Here is a 23,909-nt window from a genome sequence, read left to right on the forward strand (position 1 = left end):
GAGCAGGTAGAAAGCATTTTAATTGGCAATATGTAAAGTGGCATTAGACACCAGTCCCAGAATTTGTCTTTCAGAAATGTCTGTTTCCTGCTACTAATGATTTGTCCACTGCTCAATGTAGGACTATGATGAGGAGGAAGAAGAGGAAGATGAAGAAGAGGAGGAGGAAGAAGAAGAGGATGAGGAGGAAGAAGAGGAAGATGAAGAAGAGGACCAGGAAGAGGAGGATGAGGAGGAAGAAGAGCAGGTAGAAAGCATTTTAATTGGCAATATGTAAAGTGGCATTAGACACCAGTCCCAGAATTTCTTTCAGAAATGTCTGTTTCCTGCTACTAATGATTTGTCCACTGCTCAATGTAGGACTATGATGAGGAGGAAGAAGAGGAAGATGAAGAAGAGGAGGAGGAAGAAGAAGAGGATGAGGAGGAAGATGAGGGAGGGATGGGGGAGGAAGGAGAGGAGAGTAACGAGGGGAGCGGAGACGGCAACGAGGCTTACGAAGAAGACGACACAGAGGTGCGATTAACTGTATGACACATAATGTACTCATAGGTACACCTTTGACCTTTGTATACGCCCTCACCCAAACTTGCTTTCACATCCACTACAACACGTTAACTCTTCCCATGCTTTCTGTCAGAGATTTACATGCCCTTTCCAGCTCATACACTCAGTTTTTCCACACCGTCTCGTTTCACTGTCACTTGTATTTTACCCCCGTGTCGTAACTTTCTGTCTGCATAAAAACTGCGCGTGTGTTTACTTTAGCTGTTTACCTTGTCTCTCTAGTCGTGGTTGGACATGTTCTGTGGGATGAGACAGTGTCTGCAAATGTACAGTTAATGGTCTTTCATTTTTAATCTGCATGTGTGAAAGTAGTTTGAAGTTGGGAATCTACAAACCACCGTCGTCTGGTGTGTTTTTATAAAATATTTTTTTGTTTTTGTTTTTTTTAAAAAAACACATTAATTACTTATGAAGGCAGTCGTTAGAAGAACAAGGCACATACCAGCTGCAACAATGACCAAGGTTTAATACCCTGCAATAGAATATAAGTTTTAGGTCTCTTTCGTGCCTGCAATATCATTAATAGACATTTTGTGGACATCAGAGTGGTAGTCTCCAGCAGATAACAAATTTCCTTACTTCCCTTAATCCCCGAATTTTTAATTATCCTGTAAACTTGATTGGAGGGTAGAAATGAAAATAGAAATCAGGGAAGATAATCACAAAACAATGAAATACAACTTGCTTATACCTTAACTTTAAAAAATCAAATATTACACATTAAGTTGCATTCAAATTATTGAGTTACTCTCATAATAGTTAATTGTTTAATTGAAGAACACTTCAAGACGAGTCCTCCAATCTAAACAACCATATAGGTCATTTGTCCCTGCCCTCCCACACAACACATAGGAGCGTCTCCTGAATTAGCGCCTCCAGCAGCTGCGGGAGATTTGATAGAGAAAAGAAAAACGATGATAATCTGACAGTGCTATGGTAAAGGTTTGGTTAGGTTTAGGGGAACATCATGGTTTAGGTTAAAATAAGTACTTTATTAAGATTAGAGGACCTTGGTCGTTATAAACCGATAGTGGTCATGTTTAAAAGAAAACAATGTTGAATATCGGTTTGAAATAAGAAACAAACAGCAGTCTCCAATGTTAAAGTCTAATGTTTTGTTAAAACCTCCATCCAACCCGATCTCCTCCCTACAGTCTTTGTCGCTTTGTTACATCACCTGACTTCCTCCTTTGTTCCCATCCTAATTACTACAGCCACTAGAGCGCTTTGTCACCTGAGCGTAAACATGTTGTTTTGGGGCGTTTGCTGAAAAGACTGTTGCTGTCTCAAAAATACACATAAAATATTAAAATCAAAGGTATAAACCAAAATTATGTTTGGTTAAGTGTGAAGAAAAATGACTGTAATTAGATATTTCATAAATCTCACTTACGGGATGCAAGGAACAAAAGGCTGGAATCAAAGAAAGACCAAGAGAAGGGAGGCAACGTACAGTCTCTTGTTAAAGTTGAAATGACTTCTGAGAAGGGTGTTGCCTTTTCCAAGCATGGGTGCTTGTTCTTATTGCTTTCTCTGCCAGAGGTGTGGTGAGGTGACCCTTCTGGTGGGTACATAATACAATAATTTTAATTACACAGGGAATAGAAAAATGTCTCACTTTAATTGTGCATCTATAAGGTTTGTCAGTGTATGCAGGATTCTGTACAGTTCCTCACATTTAAACCAGTATACATGGAAAGATGAGCCTTTTTTAACTGGAATTTTGGGCCTTCCATGAAGGGCACCTTTGTTCCATATAGGGAGACAATTAATCAAAATAAATATCTGGTGTTCTGCCATTATATCCTGGCATCTATAGTGTGGCTTAATCATCCCATAACCTGTTTCCTCTTTATTTATTTATTTATTTTATTTTTTCTGCTCATCTTCACTTCTCCTCTTTTTCTCACTTAATGTTTTTATTTGACCCCATTTAACTTTTTAAAATTCTACTTATGGTTTGGTTTTTCTTTTACCACCCTTTTCTCTTTTTTTTCCTTTTGTTCTTTCCTTTCTCAGGGAGCTGATGTAACAGACCCGGGCACAGAGACAGAGGAGAGTTTGGGGGCGTCTGACTCCACCCAGAGGCCAGCAGATTCCCAGACGCCCAGCTGTAAGATCCAGGAAACCCTGTCGAATGCACATACGTACATCCACCTCAGACTCTCCACATGTGCTCACAAACTGTCCCGCCATCCAATTAGTTATCTGACACTTAACACGATGACTGAGAAATATGTAATGTTTGGTTTCCTGTCTGTAGGAAAGATTTGCACAACTGTTTGCCAAAATAAAGATCATTTTACGGAAGCTTGCATTACTTTGAAAATGAAACAAATTTAGTTATTTATTTATTAGTTATTTTGCTCACGTTGTAGGCCTGTATAGCTGGGGGTCTTAAAAATAAAACCCAAATTGAGTACATTTGGCAGGTAGGGGGCCCAAGAACATACAATATTGGTTCCATTAAGAAAATTTTTTTGAAAAATTGAAATTTATTTCAGTCTGTAAATAATTACAGAAAAATATGGGAAAATAATAGAAAAAAAATAAACAGACAACAAATAATTACACCCAGCCAAAAGATTTTTTTTTTTTGTTCTAAAGACTGAAAGGATATAGGCCAAAGATACAGCTTATAGCGCCTACTCTGTATATCATACACTGCCTATTTTATGTGAAAAGTGACTTAAAATTTTACGCTATTCCTGCGAAAATAATTCCAACCAGCCACCATGGTCACACATTTTTACATTTGTCCCTTAAATTGTTTTGAGGACTTTTTAAAAACATATTCTGTTTTTTATACTTAGAAATTCCATGAATCCACTTTGTTGACAGAAATGGAATGTTTTGTTTTGTTTTGTTTTTGTTTTTGTTTTTTACGTTAATCCTGACTTTGTTTTTTAAACAACAACCTTAAAATCATATACATTTTCTCTTTTAAACAGTTTTTGCATACATGGTTTGTGCTTTGTTAAAATCTACCAAGACTGAATTTTTGAGGCTATAATTTAATAAGTAGTTTAACTGGTTTTTGATATAGTTTTGTTCACGTTTTTTATAGCTCTGATCCACTGTATTTACTTCAAGCTAATGGACATCTGTTTATTTGAACCCTTTTTAATACTGTTTTAGTCGAAGGCAGCACAATGGAGGCCTTCTCTACAGAACAACCTATCACAAGCTCTGGTACACGCATGCCCCAGTCGCCACGGAGACCAACACATCAGCTGCCCCCCCGCCTGAACATCCACCCTGCCCCAACATCAGAACTGGGACCACCCGCTCAGGTTCAGGTATGAAGTAAGAGTAATCCCTTGTTAGGAAAAAACAACAGGAAAAAAATTATGGTGGTGATGATAATAAAAGGCATCACACTGTTTGTTTGTTTGTTTTTTTAAACGGAATAATACATTTAGAAATAAATTGTAAATGTCCTTCTCCTTTGCTCTTAACAGTATTAATTAACGCTGTAACTATTAGTCGATCAACAGAAAATCAATCAGCTTAATCAATTATTTTGGTAAATAAATAATAATTTAATTCGTTTTTTTAAAGCAAAATTGCCAAACATTTGCTGTTTCTAGCTTCTCAAATGTTGGGATTTGACGCTTTCTTTGTCATACATGACAGTAAACTGAATATCTTTGGATTTTGGACTGTTGCTCTGACAAAAGAAGATGTTTAAAGACACCTTGGGCTGTGGGAAATTATACCTGCCATTTTACTACTTTTTTTTTCTTCCATTCTATAGACAAAACGATTAATAAAAAAAAAATTGCAAATTAATGGATAATGAAAAACTATAGTGTAAATGTCTTTTTACCTTTTTATGTGTAGATCACAGCACTGCTAAACATTTTTTTATTATCTACTTTTACAGCGTATCCCTGTTCGTCGCCAGTCAGTTGGGAGAGTCCCTCAGCTCACTCCCGGGGTCCCGGTCAGTGCTGTAAGGCACACATACAATCTGAGAACATCCAAGAATTGTGTCTCTGTGTGTATTTGTATCCAACACTTTTTCCGCTATCGGTTCCTCTGCAGCAACACTTCTTCGATGATGATGACAGGATGGTTCCCAGCACTCCCACTCTGGTGGTACCACACCGTGATGGTTTTGACCAGGCCATCCAGTAAGTCTCACACATGTACACAAACGAGGATGTCAGAATACCCGGGATACATTTAATATTTCATGACGGTCTTAGATGTATACCTTTTGAATTTTATAGATTCAGATGCTTGAGTGCATATTTTGATATTGCTGCCTATAAACAGAAAAACAGAGGAAAAGAAACAAAATTTCCTGTAACCGTTTTCAGTCTGGTCTCTTATGGCGTTGGATGACTGTTTGTTTGTTTGTCAGTTCTCCCCAAGTGGCCGGTGTGCCACGCTTCCGGTTTGGTCCTTCAGAAGACATGCCCCAAACCAGCTCCTCCTCGCACTCTGACCTGGGACAACTCGCGTCACAAGGAGGTAGTCCACCGCCATGTGTTATACCGAGTAACAGTTTCTCCAAAACAGCATTTTAACACCCCACAAGAAAACTACAACAGAATGATGAGTTTTTTTCACAGAACGTAAAAGTTATTTTTTGAAACAAAGAAATTCTTGTCGTCAGGTCTTGGGATGTATGAAACCCCCTTGTTCCTTGCAAATCACGAAGAAGAGTCCAGTGGACGCAGCGTTCCCACCACACCACTACAAGTTGCAGCGCCAGGTATATGTCTCTTTTTTATCTGTCACTTTGATATGAAGGGAGAAGTTCTTTTTTTTATCTGCGTACTCGTCACATTTCAGTTTACAGTCACTGAAAACAGTGAGTAAACAGTCTGGAAATTTTCAGATTTAGTAGTCCTATCAGGTGATTTAAAAACCACATCAGTGATTGTATCGGTATCTTGTTTTTATGCCCTATGTTTCCAGTAACAGTCTTCTCAGAGTTGGCTCAGTCTGACACCACTGAGAGCGCCTCCCAGTCGGTTCCCATGGTCAGCACGTCCACACCAGGCCTGGTGGTGCCTGGAGCAGCTGGTACTGGGGAGGAGAGAGACGATGTCTTCCTGGAGCCTGACACTGATAGGTGAGACACAATCCTCTCTGCTGTTTTTACAATCTTTATATATTTTTGTTTTTTGTTATTTTCCAGCTGTTGGAATTCTGACCCCTGGCCTGTGACTGCAGCATTCAGTCTCCATTCCTGATCTGAAAATTTAACCCCTCTTTATTCACTGAAAATCAGTTGCTTTTTCCAATATTCTTGGGACTTTGGCTTTCTTGTGTTCATGTATTCTCAGGTGATTTTGAGACTGCATGACTACTTTATTTATTTGTTTATTTATCTATTTTCTGTGTTGGTATGTTTGTTCCAGACCCAGTGCTGAAGTGTCAGTGGATCCACTGGTGTCTCAGGGAGATGTGGAGGAGCCAAGTCAGCCCTCTGACAAGGCCAGCCTCCCTTCCACCAGCCAGGAGCCCTCCTCCAGCTCTGCAGGTACAGCGTCGCTTCATGACTGTGCAGCTTTCCCAGCTGCGAATATCTGTCACGTAATTTCTCTTGCTTTTTATCTTTTGTGTTCAGTGCTCAGCTCCGATTGCCATGTGATGTTTTTCTAGATACAAGCAGTGCTCCACCTAAACCCTCTAGACCTGGAACCAGCAGACAGTTGCAGCGTTGGCCAGAGAGCCGTGGGGGACGTATGAAGAGAGGAGGTATCACAAGCACTTAACTGGTCTAGGTCCATAGTGCTTATATGTACAGTGTGTATAGTGAGTTTTCAGCTTAATACAACAAAGGGGTAGAGCTGGGCAAAAAGCCTTAAAATGTATGACATGCTTTAAAATCTCTTCAGTATTAATAGCAAAACCTAACTGGCTAATTTTTTATCTCCGACAAAAGTATGATAAATGTATTATAACATTTGCTCATGGTAATGATATTGTGAATGAAAGCAGGGGTAGTTGAACAAAATGATGCCCAGACCTCTGTATTGTAAAAGAAAATGAACACGTTCAGCACCATGAGGTAACTGCAAGCTGATGCGGCATCTCACACACCGTCACTTAGTGTTCTTGAGCAAGTGACGGATGGATTTGTGTTGTTTGAGATGCTCTGCGTGCTCTGCGTACTCTGATGTTGAGAGATGTTGATCAGCTTATCTTGCAATGCCAATTAAGTCTGTTTAAAAACAGCTGGTATGCTGAAAGTAGTGACGCTGTTTCACACATTGTTTGTATTTACACATCAGAATGATGTGGGGCGCCCTAGTGGCTCAGGGTTTTAAGGCACTAGCCATGAACCAGAGTGTCCATTTTTCATTTCTGGTTGGGGATATTTGTTGTGTCTCATTCCCCAGCTTTCTCTGTCCTCATTTTTTGTCATCTCTCCCATTGCTGTCTAAATAAAGGCAAAAATGCACAAATAAATTAAATAGATGAATAAATAAAACAAATAATTAGGAAATCAACAGCATAAATCCGGGAGTATCACACTTGTCTGATTCTAATAAACAGGAGGCTTCCACACAGACTTTTACAACAACACTGCCATCTTTATTGTAACTCAGACATAAAGTCCCAGATTTCTTCTTTGATGTTTCAGACTTGCACACAAAAACTTTGAATAATAACCATAATATTGTTCTTAAATAATATATTTTTTGCAAGTTGTTGCATGCCTGAAAAGTAGTACTAAAGCAACTTAAACAGATCTTTATGTCCCTTATTAACTAACTCGTAATGCACATGAATTGCCGTGCAACGTGTGTTTGGCAGCTATACATGTGTGTGTGCGCACTGTTCCGCATTATGACTGTTGCTTACCAACAGTCTGAATGTGTGCAAAATCCTGGCAAAGCGTTTGTTTCATTTTACTCACGAGCCATTAGATTACATATTTTATACAGCCAGTGTACAGAATTTTTACATCAGTATAGCAGGCTTTGTTTTTTTTTAAAAAAAGAAAAAAAAATGTTCATATCTCAACAGGTCATGCATTTCCCTCTCGGGGCGTACACGGGAGACGATTTGCCAGATGAAGCACTAGTCAGAAAGCTCGGCAAGCACGACTGGACAACTCGTCATTCCCTTCAGAAACACTTTACACATTTTCCAATCAGAGCATTCAGATTCTGCATTCAGTCTGGATAATTGTTCACTTGGTCTGAGGCCTGTTGTATTTTGTTTTGCTCTTGTTTTTAATGTACTTGGAAATTACCTTTTGTAATCACGCTCCATGCTGAAGCAGTGTGTGTTTTATGACGTATGTAATAAACTTTAAAACTACAAGAAAATTAATGTGAAAGGCAACTTTTTAAAAAAAAAACAGTGACTGCTGTTCAACTAGACTTTCTCTGGGCATTTGAAGAACTTGTTGCTCTGAGGTGTCGTGTTGGCTTTAGGAGCAGCAATGACAGGTTGTTCACCATCCATCCTCACATTGTAGGATTTGGCTGCAAAAGAAGAAGAATGGTTATTAGATGAGTTCATCAAGCATTTAAATTTATGAATGGCATTTCAGATGTTTTGTTTTGTTTTTTTTCATGCATATGCCAGTTTCCATTTTGGTATACATGAATTTGGAATAGAACAGACTCATGCATCTTCAAACAGGCCTGACTTTAGAGTTTTCAGGACATTAACAGGAAAACTTTTGGCCACAGACCTGAATTTGAAGATCTGTGACGAGACAGTAAACTCCTTCTGACATGACACATCTACTGTAGGAACTACAGTATTCTTTAAACTATAGGTGTCATTGTTGAAACAGAGCCTTTTTTGCGGTTACTCTATTATAAACTTGAGCTGTAGATGAATGGACACCACCCTCAATGACCTTTACATCTGCCTAATCCCCCACCCCACCCTAACACACACCCAGACACACATGGGCCTCGTTACGCATGTTAGACATGATGTGAATGAGCTTAACAAATGTCTGGCAGACAGTTAAGTGAAGGACATTTTGTTATTTTGAAAATGGGCAATTAAGTATTATTTATAATAGAGGAGAAAGAAGAGATATTTAACCAATTAACCACAATTGCTACTTCAGTTCTGTAGATTGAGAGGTTTGCATTGAAAGCAGTGTTTTTAAATCAGGGTGTAATCTGTTCAAATGAGAGATCGGACTCCCAAACTGGTATGACTTACATCTTGAGAAGACGTAGTATTTGTATCCCTCCGGTTCTGTGTTTGTGGGGATGGACACAGCGGCTGTGATGGTTGAGGGAAAACCTCTCCAGGATGTTCGGATGTTGATGGCTGGTTTAAGATTAGACACTGGAAACAAAACAGTGTAAAATGCGTGAATTCATATTGGGGAAATAAAAACACACTGGGTGTCCCACTGTTTTCCACATTTGAAATGTAGCATCATTTTGTTTTTGAGGTTTTCTTACAAAACTCACCACTCTTCACCAGTTGTAACCCCATAAACGGTATAGAAGCTATTTGTTTTTCAGATGTTATTTACGACATTATTTACAAGATGGACCTCGCTGCCGCACTCACCTCGAAAAAGCATGACTCACTCTTTCAGAGATTGACCTGATGTAACAAAGTAAATATGTTTGTGTGTTTAATGCTCAGCAAACACCCACTACAGTCATCGGTTACATTTATACGGGACCACACAGAAAAAAATCAAATGTCATTAACGTCATTTGAGATGAATTTATGTAACACAAGTGAAAACATGAATTTCTCATCTTTTATGAATTTTTAAAAGTTGTAGCACCTGCATGCCGAGCCATCCGCTTGCGCACTGTGTAAATGGAGGCCTGGACTTTCTTGCCACACGTTGAACTGGTGCCAAACTGGTATGAATATTTCTGGACCCATCCCCCTGGAGAACAAACCCCGGGTCAAAATCTCAGAATCTATTCATTCAGAACATTAGCATGATATAAAGTATTTGATTAATAAAAGTCACAAGTGTGTTTTGTGCTGAAAAAGGACAATAAAAGCCCAAATAAAGAAATGAAACAGTGTAAAACTGGTCTTTTTAGCTTAATAAGGGTAAAACACTCAACAGCAACAGTCATCATCACCTCTCCGGAAGAAGAAGACTGACTCTGTCCTCCTCCGGTACTGAGGCACAGACAGAGCGGCTGTGATGTGGCCCTGAAGCCCATCAAAGCCTGTTGCGATGACTTTAGGATAGCCAGGGTCCAAAACATCATTTTCAAATCTCCAGTACAGCGCTCCCTGCAAACATCGCAGTAACACAAACTGAAAACGTACTTTACAGAAGTGGTTATCTGGTGTGACTGGAGCTCAAGGGGTAAATACGTAAGATCAAAGAAGAGCCATGTTTAAGGTTGTAGCGGCAAAAAATCCGTCCTGATATAGTCACAACGGGTCACATCTGTTAAATCCCTCAAACCCATTAGATGAGTAAGTTCACCTTGAAAATGTATGTTTTTCCCTGGCAGTTGCAGCGGGTGAAAACGGTGTCAATGGGGGAGGGGACGCCCCACACTTGTGTAATGCCTTGGGCCGGACCTGGCACCATATTTCTGTCCAGTAGCCAGAAGAAGTGCCCTGTAAAAAGTAAAACAAAATACAGTGGTGGTTGTTGCTGTTGTTATTGTAAGTCTTATTATTATAAATTATAATTTTTTATTATTGTTAGGCACTTAGGTTAAACTGTGGACCAGCTCCTTCAGAATTACTCGGTGGGTGGCCGGCAAAGTTATAAAGGCACTTTTTTTTTTTTCTGTTTGAGAATAAAACATTTATAAAACTTACTGTTTTGGCATTGTAGCAGAGCGCAGAAGTAATTTTTCCCATTATCTAGTGCTAACAGGAGCTAATGTTACTGTAAAACTTATCTGACCAAAAAAAGGACTCATAGGGCTGCAACTTACAATTATTTTCATTATCAATTAAGCTGCCGATTATTTTCCCTGTTAATCAATTTATAGTTCTGTCTATAAAATGTCAGAAAACAATGAAAATGCCATTTATAATTTCCCACAGCCCGTGGTGACGTCTTGTTTATGTCCGAAAAACAGTACAAAACCAGCACATATTCAGTTTACTGTAAAGTATAAAAGAGAAAAATCCTCACATTTGAGGAACTGTTTGCTGCGATATTGAAACAATATATGATTATCAGAATAGTGTATGTGCCGATTAATTTTCTGTCAATCAAGTGATCAGTTAATCGAGTAATCGTTTCAGCTCTAACTCATATACACAAATGTATGCTTTGAGTTGCACTACAAGACTTAGATTGCCACTGATTTTTTTTTTTTTGGTTATCCACACTCATCAAACACTGACCAGACCTGGTTGAATGAAAACACTGTTATCACAAACAGTTGTGTTTTTTCAGCGGAAACCATTGGTTATATTTGTTGTAACGAGGTCATCTTTACCGGGAGTTACACAAGTCTCTTACTTGTGAAAATTCCACCCCCGGGCCACTATTTGGATACCACCGATTACCATCATAGTGATTTCAGAATCGTAATTTTCAACTTGTGTGAACTGTGTATTTTAGTTCTTTGCTTCATTTCTGATCCTTAGCAAGTTCAGGTCTATACTTTTTGTATGGACCTGAAGAAGTATTCAATTCCTTTACTTGAGTAAAAGTACTCCCATTATATGTAAAAGGGCTGCATTCAAAATCCTGATATTTAATCAGCAAAATGTATCAAGTATCAAAAATAAAAGTACTTGTTCTGCAGAAAAATGCCCCCTTCTACTGATATATTATTATATATGACATTATTAGATAGTACATCCTGATACATCAGTATATGAGTAGCAGTTTATTATTGTAGCTGATTGAAGTGGAGCTAGTTTTAACTTCTTTATTTGCAGTTAGGTAGTTTAGTCAAGCGGTTTTCAACCTAGGGGCTTTGCCCCCAGAAAGGGTCACAGGATAAAATCTGGTTGTTCTGTAGGACAGAGGAAAAAGCAAAGTTCTGCTGCACAAGTTTGTATTCACTGTTTTGACAATGAATATTAAACATCTGACTGACTGTTTGCTTTAACGTGACATATTGTATAATTTTACCTTTTCAGACTGTTGAGATGGTTAAATGAGATCATGCTTTGGTGGAACTGCTAACAACTGACACAATGTGTTGTTGGAGTAAAACGTATAATATTTCTCTCTGAAACTGAGTGGAGCAGAACTATAAAGTAGCCTAAAAAACAAACAAAAAAATCCCCAAAGACAAAGTACCTCAAAATTGGTCATATGGAGAGTTCTTTAGTAAATATACTTACGTACTCTACACCACTGTCCTTTTGTATGTTAATTGAATGGTGTTTGAATGAATAGATGATAGCGTTCTCCTATCTAATGACCCTGATTGCAGTCAATATTAGTTTCTTGGCACTTACCTCTGAAAGCCACCGTTGTGCCATTCCTCAGTGTGGTAACCGCACTGGCCGGCTGCCCATTACACAGGTTTGTATCGTTGCTGTCATCTGGGAGAAAAAGGACACATTCATGAGGAAACCATCTGTTGGGACAAACGGGCAACAGGTACTTTTCCTGCTTTGTGAACTTTTTTATTTTATTTTATTTTTTGTCACTCTTTAAAATATCTGAGCCTAATTTCCAATTTTAAAGGACTGCTTGGTTCATTAGCAGTGTGGGAAACAGCCACTTCTGTCACTTAATATATTGTAGCTATGCTTTGAAGGAAGCTTTGTTCACCCAGAGGCAAAATAAAAAAAACAAACAACTGAGCTCATAAACCAGGCTGCGAACAGTAATAAATATGGAAAAGGAACTAGAGGCCTCCATCTTTGCATTAGTGTTAGAGTCATGTAATATAGATTAGATCTTAGCAGAGACTACAGGAAAGAAATTTTGACACTCGCAGTGAAAATTCCCCTCTCAGGGTCATTCATCTTTGAGATTGTTTGTTTGCTATGGGTTTTTCTATTTAGAATCTGGACCAGTGATAAGGACATTTCTTACCTGCTTGGTAGTCTCTTGGATCGTCTATGCTCAGAATTTGTGCAGTGTCCAGAGGCTTACTCTCAGGTTTGGAGGTAGGTTTAGCCAGAGTTGATTTAGTTGGCAAGGTCTTGTATGGGTCAGGTTTGTTCTGGGGTTTGGTCAGGTCCGGGGTGACTTTCGCTGGATCAGCGGTGGTATATACTCGTGGTATAACGTCAGCTGTAGTATCATCCTGCGCTGAAGCTGACGATGAGGGAATGTGGGTCGTCAGGACAAGCTCTGACGTGTTCCCGAGCCCCGCTGGAGAAACACTGGTGGAAGGGTCTTGAAGGTCTGCCAGAAGAGGGGGGGGGCTTGCCGTGGCATCCTCTGAGTTGCTCTCAGTATCATCTGGTCCGGGGTTTGAAGTGGTTGCGTCTGGGGTGGGTGTCAGGGCCAACCCCGACGAGGCAGATATGGTGGTGACCTGAGACTTTTCCAAGACTGTGAAGTCCTGTGGGGGTCCTGTAGATATTGAAGCCACTGTGCTGGAGGGTTGGGTTGTAACCTCTGGCTTATCAGAAGAGGCTTCAGTTGGATCTGTCTTCTGTAGCTCAGGAAAAGTGTCACCCTCAGGTTGTACTGTTGCCTGCTCTACCATCTCCAGCTCTCGGGTGCTGGCTGTAGGAGAAACCCCTGCCTGGGGCGCTGAGGTTGCTATTGGCTGGTTGGAGACATGAGCAGCCGCTGTTGTGGGCTGAGGGAGAGTCGTTCCTGGGTAGGTTGAGCTAAGAGGATCACTGGCATCTGGAGGTTGTAGTGAGACACGTGTTAATAAGTTATCAAATCCATGACAACGTGTACAGACGGGTGACAAGGTTAAACCTACATAAATGAGTAGACACAACAAATGCAGGTGCTTTCATACACTCAGGGGTTTGATAAGTATGTAAATGAACTTCCTTTCTGGAGAAAATGTTTCTTTTCCACATAAACATGGAGACTAACTTAAAACTGTTAAACCTAACATATAACACCATTGTTAAGTGGAAATATTAATTGTACAAACCAAGTGACAACTACATGATATTTAACATATGTAAGTCACATAAAAGTCATATGTCACTAAAACTTAGTTTTATAAACTGATGAAATCAAATGAAATCACTTTGGTGGATGCTCTCTCTCCTTTTCTTCATTATTGCTAGAGCAGCAGTTTTTATCTGTTTTTATTTTTTAGTTTTAGCGTTAAGATTAAAATAATGAGACTGATAAAAGGGAATTTTTAAAGCAATGTCTGTAATAAAGAATTAAAGATATTTGTCCTCAAATTTAGGGGGTGGAGGTGGGTTTTAAAATGGATGAAGTTGGTGTAAATCACATGCAAGCGGGAAACTAGTTACTCGCAGTTACCAGCACCAACTCAGTGGGACACCTATGGGAGATTGTGGACCGATGTGTTGGACATCGCTCTCCACCACCTTCATCTAAACAGCATGTCAGAGTATATCTTTTGAAAGGATGGTGTTCATCCTGCAGTAGAGTTCAGAGACCTGGAGAAGCTATGCCAAGGAGCAGTGAACTTAATGCTGGTTTTCTTTTAATTTGTTTGTCTCTGCCAGGTTACCCCTGGATATCACTTACCTGTGCCCTCAGTGGGGGCTTCCCCACTTGTCACGTGAAGGGTGGAAGGGCTGTCGTCGGCCTGTGTGGGTTCATTATCTGGGGGAGTAATTTCTGCCTGAGAAAGGTGTGTTATTGCCTCTGTACTGAGCTCCAGGGTCTCAGGGTCCGGGGTGGTTTCGGTAGAACCGTGATCCTGCAGGTCGGCTGTGGCTGATCCGTAGCCACTGGTGCCCTCAGGGATTGGACTGGCCACCTCTAGTCCATTGTTGGGAACTTCGTCATTTGGAAGGATCTGGGTGTACGTATCTAGGGGAATGTGACAAGTGAGAAGAGGTATGCACTCACCCTCGTGAAAATGAAAGCGCTCAGCTAGATTTATTATCCAGAGACATCATCGCTCACCATCACTGGGATCATCTGGTGGATATGATGTTGGACCAACCAGTAAAACTGAATGGTCATCTGCGGGCAAATGAACCAAATTCACATAAATAAATGTTCAGGCTTGACACAAACGGTTTTTAAAAAAAAATACTATCTTTATTTTCCCTGTATTCAATTACTTGAGCACGCATATCAGTCAGACTCGGACTTTCCAGATGGAAATGTCACAACATGTCTTCCTCCTGAGAGAAGGATGCAATACTATCTCCACCCTCAAAATGATTCCAGGCCGACTCCTGAATTAAAACTGCTAAGAAAATGTTCTCTCATTGTTTCTTGGCTTCGTTTCGTGCTTTCCTCTCTTGCGACTGAGCCTGTGCCCATAACCCCTCCTACACACTCATGACACAACTGCCTCCTTGTGTTTCTTCTGGCCAGAGAGGCTAACGCTCTTGGCTTGTTCTGATGAGACTTGGCCCTCAAAGCAAACCACAGCGACAGAGCCGCAGTGGGGTTGCCCTCTCCCGCCCTCTTCCTCGATGTATGTCCTATTAAATTAATCGGGTTCAGCTCATGATTATCATTTAAGTAATCTAAACTGCATCCATTTATGAGTGCAGTTCAGAGAGCGTTGGTTACTGACGTGTGGCAGTTATTGAAGGTGTGAAATAAAATTCGCTGGTTCTTGAATCCTGGATGACAGAAAATGTAGCAAGAATCAAACCTTTTACCAAGAAAATATACTTTTGGGTTTGTCATCATTTACATTATCACATGAACTACTCTTCACCGGTCTTGCTGCACTGGCTGCTCCACTGACTTCTTCTATAGTTATTACCAAGACAGAAACTTTCTTTCAAACTTAAACCAATGCATCGGTGCAGATTACTGCGTGCTACTCCACATGCTGGTGGAGTAGCACGTCTCGTTAGTTTCCATTGCCATGTCTCGTTATTCCTGGCTTCTTTGCACTTCAACAGTCAAGTACAGGTGCTAATCTCAAACTGCCATAATTATAATTGCATGATGGTGCGACTGAGGAAGGTGAGGGCTGATTTTCCAACATGCAGCCATGCTTTCGCACAACCGTCACTGTATTTGCTGGTCATACATCAAATGACCATCAAATGTCAAAAGACGGCACCAAAGGTTTATGACCACGTTTAACTTAATGAGGGCAGAAAATATTATGCCCGACACTACTGAGTATGAAACCGTGAAAGGAGGCTAGAGGTTAACATGCTGAATCTGTCGGACGAGGCTTACCCTCTGCATCACAGTGGGTCTTGTAATCTGGACAACACTGCTTGTACTTGATGCACTCGGAGTCGCAGCTACACAGCTGACCTCTTTGGAAGTTTTCTCCACATCGACCTTTACAGGAGTCTTCTATTTGTGCACAAACACGGAAAGGTCCAACTCAGCAGACTCGTACAATAAGACAACACGGAGCTCCTTATATATTAATCACATGCATTGTTATTCATAAGGTATATCATGGCAGTATATGAAATGTTGCTCCCTTTCATGGATGGGGGATAGATCAAGTGAAAAATTCTGGTAGCACTTGTATATCTGGAGAGAAAAGCCTCACTTGTGGTGCATTGAGATTTGTAGTCTTTGCAGCACTCTCCGTAGGACAGGCAGGTATAATCACACTGGCACGTGTAACCCCTGTAGTACTCAGCACCACATCGTCCTTTGCAGCTCGCTGTTGATTATGCAGAGCACACGGGAAATCCATTTTTAAAATGTCAGAAAGAGACATGCAGCGCAAATAATCGGATGGCATCCGTGCCTTTAAATTTTGCAGTAGTCTACTTGGGGGAGCAGTCAGTAAATTACCCTGTGCCACATATTAATGTAGTGACAAATGCTCTGACATAGGGTGACCCTCTGGCATATAATTATTAACAGAGTAAACATGAACGAGAGCAAGCACAGCAAACACACGACACCAGGAAAGCCCTTCATTAAAAACATCTTGTTTGATGTTTCTGGTGCTCAGAATACTGAAAAATAATACAATACACAGCAATACACAGCAATACAAGTAAAACACAAATTATACTCACTCTGAGCAGCGCTAAATGTCAAGACAAATGCCAGCAAAATAACAGCACAAGGTACCGTGGAAGGCATCTTCATGTAAATCTGCAACCGGGACACAAAAAGAATGAATGAATCTGTTTCCCCTTGTGTCAGTGGTCGATTTATGGCTGAAAATCCTTTGAGATAAGAGACGGAATGAAAAGTAACGAACCTTGTTCGAGCCTCTGTCTGTCTGTCCGCTGAAGGTTTCGACTGGCTGCTTTTAAAAGGCTGAGAGGGACCGGCCGACATCCCCGTAACTGGCGGATCTGGTCTAATTAAAAGTGTGATGATCTCACACGCCGTATGGGAGGATCCTCTAGTCCAGACCGTGGGTCCAGACACCACGATTCCCCAAAAACAGCTGGAAGCACATCAACACACATCTGTGCCAGACAGACGGCTGACCTCCCACACTTCTGAGCAAAAGCACACAAAAAAAAAAAAAAAAGAAAAAAGAAAAAAGTGGTTGTGACCTGCTACTGAGTCACAAATGGGTGAAGAGGACACCTTAACATCATAAAAGACCTGGTATGTCAAATCAATACCATATGGCCAGTCACATAACTTAGATAAAGGCAAGTCATTTCTTTAACTTCAGTGGCTTTCTTGTTTAGTCTTTCAAAGAACAAGGGTGCAAAAAAACATTCATGTTTGTTGTTAGTCACATGGTTGGTTTGTAGTCAAGTGGGCTGCTGTTTCTGTGGTTCTTTGCCATCAAAACCATAGTAGCCTCAGTTTATCCCACTGATGTTTATCATGATGTGTATGTGATACACGATGGTACATGAGAGCAACCAGCGGTGGAAGAAGTATTCAGATGATTTTTCTTAAGTAAGTCAATGTTCAAATTGCAAGTAAAAGTCTTGCATTCAAAATCTTATCCAAGTAAAAGTATATAGATCAGCAAAATGCACTTAGTGTCAAGATTGAAAGTATTTCATCAGTAACGCTGCTTGATATTTTATAAACTTTGAAATCAAATGGTTTTGTATGTAAAAGCTTAATCTCAAAAGTAAATGTAGCGGAGTAGCAATTTAAAGTAGCGTAAAAGTACTTTAAGATTGTACTTAAGTACAGTAGTTGAGTAGATGCACTTAGTTTTTTTCCACCACTGCGAGGGACATTGTGTATAACGAGGGACAAACGTGGACAATTGACCAGAACAATATTTGAGGTTTCTGTCATCCATGAACACGTACTTTCTGCTATGGTATATAGTGAACTGGTTCACATGCTCTTAAGTGACCTGGTTGCTGTTGTCTTTCTGCAGTAACCCTTCAGTACATAGACCTTATAGCAGCGTGAACCTCGGTGACCTTTTGACGATGTGTTTGACCACCCCGTGTTTTGTCCCTGAATATGTTCACCACTGCAGCAATTACAGTCATTAACTGTGTAAATTTTAGTCCAGGTTTTATTCTGTATTGGGGATATGGAGGTAGCTACAAGCAGATATGACGTTTGTAAAACTAACATATTTTAACAATTAAATAAAACATTATTAAAAAAAAAACCTCCCATTCTCTTGGGAAGATTAAAACAATCAATATGATTGCACTTCTGCACTTCCTCAATCTTTTCCAGTATATTCCGTTTTTTTATTGCTCAGTCTTACTTTAAGCAATTGCATTCAATTCTTATGCCCTTCTTTCGGAACCATAAAGCCATCAGAATTTCTAAGAAACGCCTATCAAAGCCAAAGGATGCAGGTGGTTTTAACCTACTAAACTTTAAAATGTACCATTGGGCGTGGTGGAAAAAACCGGCCCGCCTGTCTGCCGCAGACTCCGGCATGGTTACTCATAGAAGACCTCCTTGCCTGCCCTCCTCAGGGGCCCCAGTTCAGTTATTCAGTCGTATTTTAGTAACAGCTTTGTCGCCCTTCGTACTTTAAAAAATCTGAAACTGAAACTCATTCCTTTGTACCTGGCCTGAATGATACTGTTTTTTCCCACTTGGAAACAGAGAAGTATCTGTAATATAGGTGACCTATGTACTGTATTAATGGAAACTTTGCCTCATTTGCACAGTTACGAGCTGTTTACAATATCCCTGCATCAAGTTTTTTATTTATTTACAAATTCTAGACTATGTCAGGAAGCAATATGCCCAATTTTTAAGTTTTGGACCAGCATCAGTCCCTGGAGGCAATAAATAATTTTGATCCTGTTACTCGTGGGGCGGTTTCAGATCCTGCATGACAGAACTCCCTTGAACACATGAGGGCTTCAACGGGCAAGGGCGGACGCGTTGAACGTAGAACTAAAAGATGAGGTCTGGGATGAATGTTTAAAGAGTGTGAATGACTGTTCAGTCAGTGTCAGACATAGTCTTATACAGTGTAAAATGTTACACAGAAAAATTACGCAGCTTTTTTACTGATGTTTAACCTGTTTTGTAATAAAGTCTATGATCAGTAATTTAACACGTTCTTTAAACTTTACACATGTTGGAGAAGCATCTTTCATTGTGTTTCAGAGGCTTTTGGGAAGCACTGGGAACCTGAACTGTTCATAGCCATTTTTAGAGCATCTACTTCCTTATCTTTTGCTAAGAATTATGTGCCCACGTACGATCTTTGGTTGGGAGAAATGTCAAACACATTACATCTGGAGAGTCTGAGATTTTATAATGTATAGATTTTAATTGCTGTATTTGTTCTGTTTTAAGAAAAACTGCTTTACACTTAATTATGACCGTGGCTGTTGTACTATTGTCGTACCTAGGATGTGCTCTGTCCGTTTGTGTGTGTGTGAATGTGTTGTTTTTTCTTCTTCTCTGTTTGTGTTCCTGTTACATTTTAAGAAAAATAATAAACACATTAAAAAAAAAAGATTAGAAGACAGATGAAAAAACAAAAACAAAAAAACAATTTAGCAAAGCAGAAATATGTCCAGCCTGCTTTTCTCTCCTTTCTACCATCTCATGACCCCTCAGATTTACCTAGCGACCCCCTGGGTTTGGAACCACTGAGGTAGAGTTTTAGGTGTCTCAGCCAGCAACAAGTATTTTCCTTAATAATGATATATTAGTCAGTGCAATTACACTCACTTAAAAGACCTTATAGCAGTATAATCTGAGTATAGTCTATCTATCTATATCTATCTATCCATCTATCTATCTATAGATTGACGACATTTGGCCGTGGTTTCCTCTAAAGTATACAGTATTACTGTAGGTTTCTTTCATTATGAGGGAACAACAGGCAGGATCCCTCTTTCTGTTCCAGACTGATCACTGTGCTGATGTATTTTTATAATTCAGGGCTGATCTGCACCATGGGTACTTTGTGGTCTGAAGCGCTGATGGGTCAGATCATGCCCATGATATTTTCTCATCATGTCATGGTCGGGTGAAAGGAGAAGGGCTCATTAGTGCATTTTTCTCTCCAGGCAATCACGAAAACAGGATCTGGTTGAAAAGACTAGGCCTACTAAACAGCCAGGCAGAAAAACAGAGACTGAAAGCAGAAGTCCACACAAAAATTCCTCCGCTACAGCACCAGGAAAAGAACAAGTATCGAGCCCCTGTCAGATCAATTTGAAAGTCACTTACCCAGAGACATCTCAAGCCACACTGAGATGCTGAGTGGGTCAAGCTGAAGCTGAAAGTTTGGAAAGTAAAGTCAGTGCGCCCCCTTGTGGCTACAGGGTTGTCTGAATTTCTCTTCTGCTCTGCGGTAGTTCGACATCTAGCAGCTCAAGAGAAAAGCGTTTCTGCCCATGAACTCACTGCAAAACTTTTAAATGTCAAGCTTGTGGTCCTAATTAAAGTCTGGCAGTTAAAAGGTTTTTGCAGTGCGGCAGTTGTCTTCTCTCACTAGACTATTCCCTCGTTGGCCTCTTCCACCTATTAAGCGCCTCAAGTTGTGCAGGAACTGCTCTGTAGCTCAGACAGTTAAGAAAGTAAACCTGCTGCGATGTGCCCCAGAGGGATGGCACAGCAGCCTCACGATTAATAGAGGAACCGGCATGTGGTTCAACAGGATGAGAACTGAGTGAATGAATGACACGCTCTGCTCCCTAGTAACAATGAACCAAATGCTCCATGGGTGCGAATCCCAGGTAAAATGTGTGTAACTGTGTGCAAGGCTGACATTCCCTGTCAATTTGGGTGATTCCTATAAGAGGAAGTCAAGTTTAACTGTAGCCATACACCTTTTTCTCTTATTTTTTTTTCCAGTCTGTGGTCTTTGTGCTCAGGTGATATCACCAAGTATATCTCACCTGGGCACTCAGACAGCAGACTATATATGACTTATACTATACTATATTACTATATCCTATTTCTTATTTTCGTAACTTCTTCAAGCGTAATTCTCAAACTCATTCTCATAATAATAGACAGCCTGACCATTTGTAAAACCAGACATGATTGGAATTCTTTAAGATATGGGATTTAGTGGTCGACAGAAAATCAATATGCTACTATTTTGAGCAATTTTTTAGTAATTTTTAAGTAATTTTTCAAGCAAAAATGCCAAATGTGTTTCCCTGTTTCCAGCTTTTCACCTGCAAGAATTTGCAGATTTTCTTTGTCTTGTGTAAGGGTAAACTGAAAATCTTTGGGTTTTAAACTGTTTATTAGGCAAAACAAACAAAGTGATGAAATTACCTCGAGCTTTACAAACCTGTGATGGGCATTTTTTGCTACCTTTTGAAATTTTTAGACCAAAGGATAAATTGAAAAACTAAATTCTGAAAAAAATTGTTAGTTGCAGCCCTAGTGTTCAAATTTTTTTAAAAGAAATTGTCACTACACTTATTTAATAATGTCGAAATATTTTTTTCTTTTATAATTACTATTCTTTTATCGTTATTGTCAGTTGATCGGTGCTGCACTGCAGTTTGTTGTGGGTGTATGTATTGTTCTTTAACTCTTATTTTGCGGGGGCATCACTGTATCTGCTTACTACTTTTTGTACATGTGTATATATGCAAAATCCACGACACAAACATTCCATTTTTTGCACTATCCATCCCTCCATCCATCCATTAGCTATACTGCTTAACCTGGAGGGTGGCCAGGGGGCTGGAGCCAGTCCCGGCTGATATTTGGCGAGAGGCGGGGTACACCCTGAACAGGTCGGCAGTCTATCACAGTTATACTTGTAATTTTCAAAAAAAAAATCAAAGAAAAAAAGATTAAGGAGACATTGGGCGACATCACTCTGAGCAGCAGCACAAGTGTTTTGTTTTAATTTGGATGCTAAACAAAGTTTACGATAATTGAGATATACTGCAGATGGAAACGAGATATTCTTGACAATCACATCCATCATCATGTGGGACATTTTATATGTTTAAGGATTTTCTACTTGTCTTTACAACAACAGGTGGCTGCTGTGACTTTTTCTGCATCATTTTGTCCTGATGGTACACAGACATGAGCAGAAGTGTCCCTGATTGCCTCCCCTGCAGGCCAACAAGCCCACAGAGTGGCAGACACCTGGCAAAGAGGGACAGCCAGCAAAAGGCAGTAACATCACTGAGGCGAGGCACGGCGCACTTATTACCACAGATGGATGTCGTACACCCAGGATCTCCTGGGGAGATGAGAGGACTGCTGAGGGGAAAGTCAGCTTGTTTTTCTGGATCCAAAGCTGTGTCGGTGCTTTGTGAGCAGTGGAGGGTCTTCTGTCTTGCCAGCTTTAATCATGCAGCCTGTTCAAGCAGGAGCTAAGCTGATTTGAAAGAGCCTGATGAGAGGCAGAAACGGGAACACACAGGAGAGGAGGTGATGCAGAGCATGAGGGCGTACGCACTGGGCCTCATTCAATAGAAGCTCAGCAACTTCCTGGCTGTGTGCAAAATTTTACTGCAAAAATTAATATACTGAAGTTGATTTCAAAACAGGAAATAACACAACAATCTTAGTCTGCCATCATCAGAGTAAAAGCACATCACTTTATCGAGTAAAGCTCCCTGTGTCTTTTCAGTTTGATTCTTGTTTTCATTTCTATATGTATAAATTTGTACCTAACGAGCACAATTGGACAGAAGAAACCTGTGATACCGATCAGAGCTATGAAATGCCCTCGCCAGGGAAAGCCCTTCACCTGGCATCTGCAAAATCTATCTGAAGTAATGAAACTTCCTGTCACGATATATATTTGTTTGCAGTATATTGATATGATGAATGTGATCATAATCAGACCTCTGGAGGGAGACAAAGGAGAGCATTTCGGCTGGAGTCTGGAGCAGCACTCATGCAGGATAAGAACAGCAACGCCAACAGGTGGCAGGGGCTGATGATAAATAATTAAATTCGACAGCTCATTTCATTTTATTTGGGAGATTTATCTGTGGATTAAAGGCTCAAAAGATTATCCTCCGTTTCATTTGTGTATGCAGATGGAAGCGAAGGGACCCTGCCTATCACACTGTTTACAGAAAGACAGGGTGTGTGTGTAACCACACAGCTTTTCTGTCACACTCATGTATGTCATCTCACACTGCACATATGGACACGCAATACATCACATGATCTAAATCTTGTTTGGTAAATGTCTTGTGTTAATTTTACCCCTCACAGATATTGTAGATAAGATACCTCACCTGTTCTCTTCCTGGCTGTAGCTCACTGTAAGTCAGACGAGGGAAGTGATGGTAATCTTATCTAACCATCTGAGTTACTACACAGGAAATGTACACTAACTATTTTGTTTTTAGGTCATTATTCACTATTTTAAAAAGTATAAGAGATGTGGACAGGTATAGAATCAGGCTACTGAAGCAGGGCTGTGACTACGCGTCAGTAGTTTATTTCTATTAACTGCCAGCAGTCATCTGAGGCAATTTGGCATTCAGGGAGAGCCTGGCCGAGCTTTACCTTTCAGAGTTTAACAGCACCAAGGCTTCATTCTTGGCCAGGAAAATCTATGTCATTCTCTTTCGACCTATACAAATCATTAGCTGTACCATAACTAAGATTATTCACTTCTGGCGGTGACATTAGAAGAGAAATCAGTGCTGCAGATGTGTTTTAAGACTTTTAAGAGTCACGTAGTGAGGCACAAATTGCTTAGTTATCACACTGGTATTTTGGATACCCTGAAGCTGTGTGTGTTTGTTGACTGAAGGACGAGTCTATCCCAAAGACACAAAACAATTCAACAAAGAGTTTGTGTTTTGGCACCTGTTGGGACTGTATGCAAAAGGCTACACACATGTATGGCCTTCCATATTGATAATAAATAACAGGGGTCTATGCAGTTCAAGGGGCCTGACTGCATTGGCTTATAGAAGTCAATATGATAGATGAGCATTGATTAAGGAGGACAAAGATGAAGCTCTGTTTCTTCTGTGCGTTTCCTCTTATCTTACTTAAC

General features: G+C 40.2%; 2 protein-coding genes across 3 annotated transcripts in view; one reads left to right on the forward strand and one right to left on the reverse strand.

Annotated features, from left to right (window-relative positions):
* Positions 1–7,668, forward strand: part of tprb (translocated promoter region b, nuclear basket protein) — a 28,727-nt gene extending 21,059 nt beyond the window's left edge. The window contains exons 41-51 of the mRNA XM_040128515.1: positions 361–516; positions 2,587–2,680; positions 3,706–3,866; positions 4,454–4,522; positions 4,615–4,703; positions 4,937–5,046; positions 5,192–5,290; positions 5,497–5,653; positions 5,943–6,064; positions 6,187–6,282; positions 7,558–7,668. Of these exons, the coding sequence (XP_039984449.1) occupies positions 361–516; positions 2,587–2,680; positions 3,706–3,866; positions 4,454–4,522; positions 4,615–4,703; positions 4,937–5,046; positions 5,192–5,290; positions 5,497–5,653; positions 5,943–6,064; positions 6,187–6,282; positions 7,558–7,607 (1,203 nt within the window). The 3' untranslated portion in view covers positions 7,608–7,668. The remainder of the gene's footprint in view (positions 1–360; positions 517–2,586; positions 2,681–3,705; positions 3,867–4,453; positions 4,523–4,614; positions 4,704–4,936; positions 5,047–5,191; positions 5,291–5,496; positions 5,654–5,942; positions 6,065–6,186; positions 6,283–7,557) is intronic.
* prg4b (proteoglycan 4b) lies at positions 7,525–16,984 on the reverse strand. Of its 2 annotated transcripts, none has more exons than XM_040127905.1 (13): positions 16,749–16,984; positions 16,561–16,639; positions 16,080–16,196; positions 15,752–15,874; positions 14,504–14,563; positions 14,120–14,407; positions 12,515–13,282; positions 11,929–12,015; positions 9,977–10,113; positions 9,621–9,777; positions 9,308–9,415; positions 8,722–8,850; positions 7,525–8,021 (listed from the first exon to the last, which is right to left on the reverse strand). In XM_040127905.1, the coding sequence occupies exons 2-13, from the start codon at positions 16,631–16,633 to the stop codon at positions 7,912–7,914; spliced, it is 2,157 nt and encodes a 718-aa protein (XP_039983839.1). In that variant the 5' UTR covers positions 16,634–16,639; positions 16,749–16,984; the 3' UTR covers positions 7,525–7,911. The 2 variants fall into 2 exon arrangements, with proteins under 2 accessions (XP_039983839.1, XP_039983840.1); XM_040127906.1 differs by having other exon boundaries at positions 16,561–16,645.
* Between the last annotated feature and the right edge of the window lie 6,925 nt (positions 16,985–23,909).

The sequence above is a fragment of the Xiphias gladius genome, chromosome 6 (assembly GCF_016859285.1).
Source record: "Xiphias gladius isolate SHS-SW01 ecotype Sanya breed wild chromosome 6, ASM1685928v1, whole genome shotgun sequence".
In the NCBI taxonomy this organism is placed as follows: Eukaryota; Metazoa; Chordata; class Actinopteri; order Istiophoriformes; family Xiphiidae; genus Xiphias; species Xiphias gladius.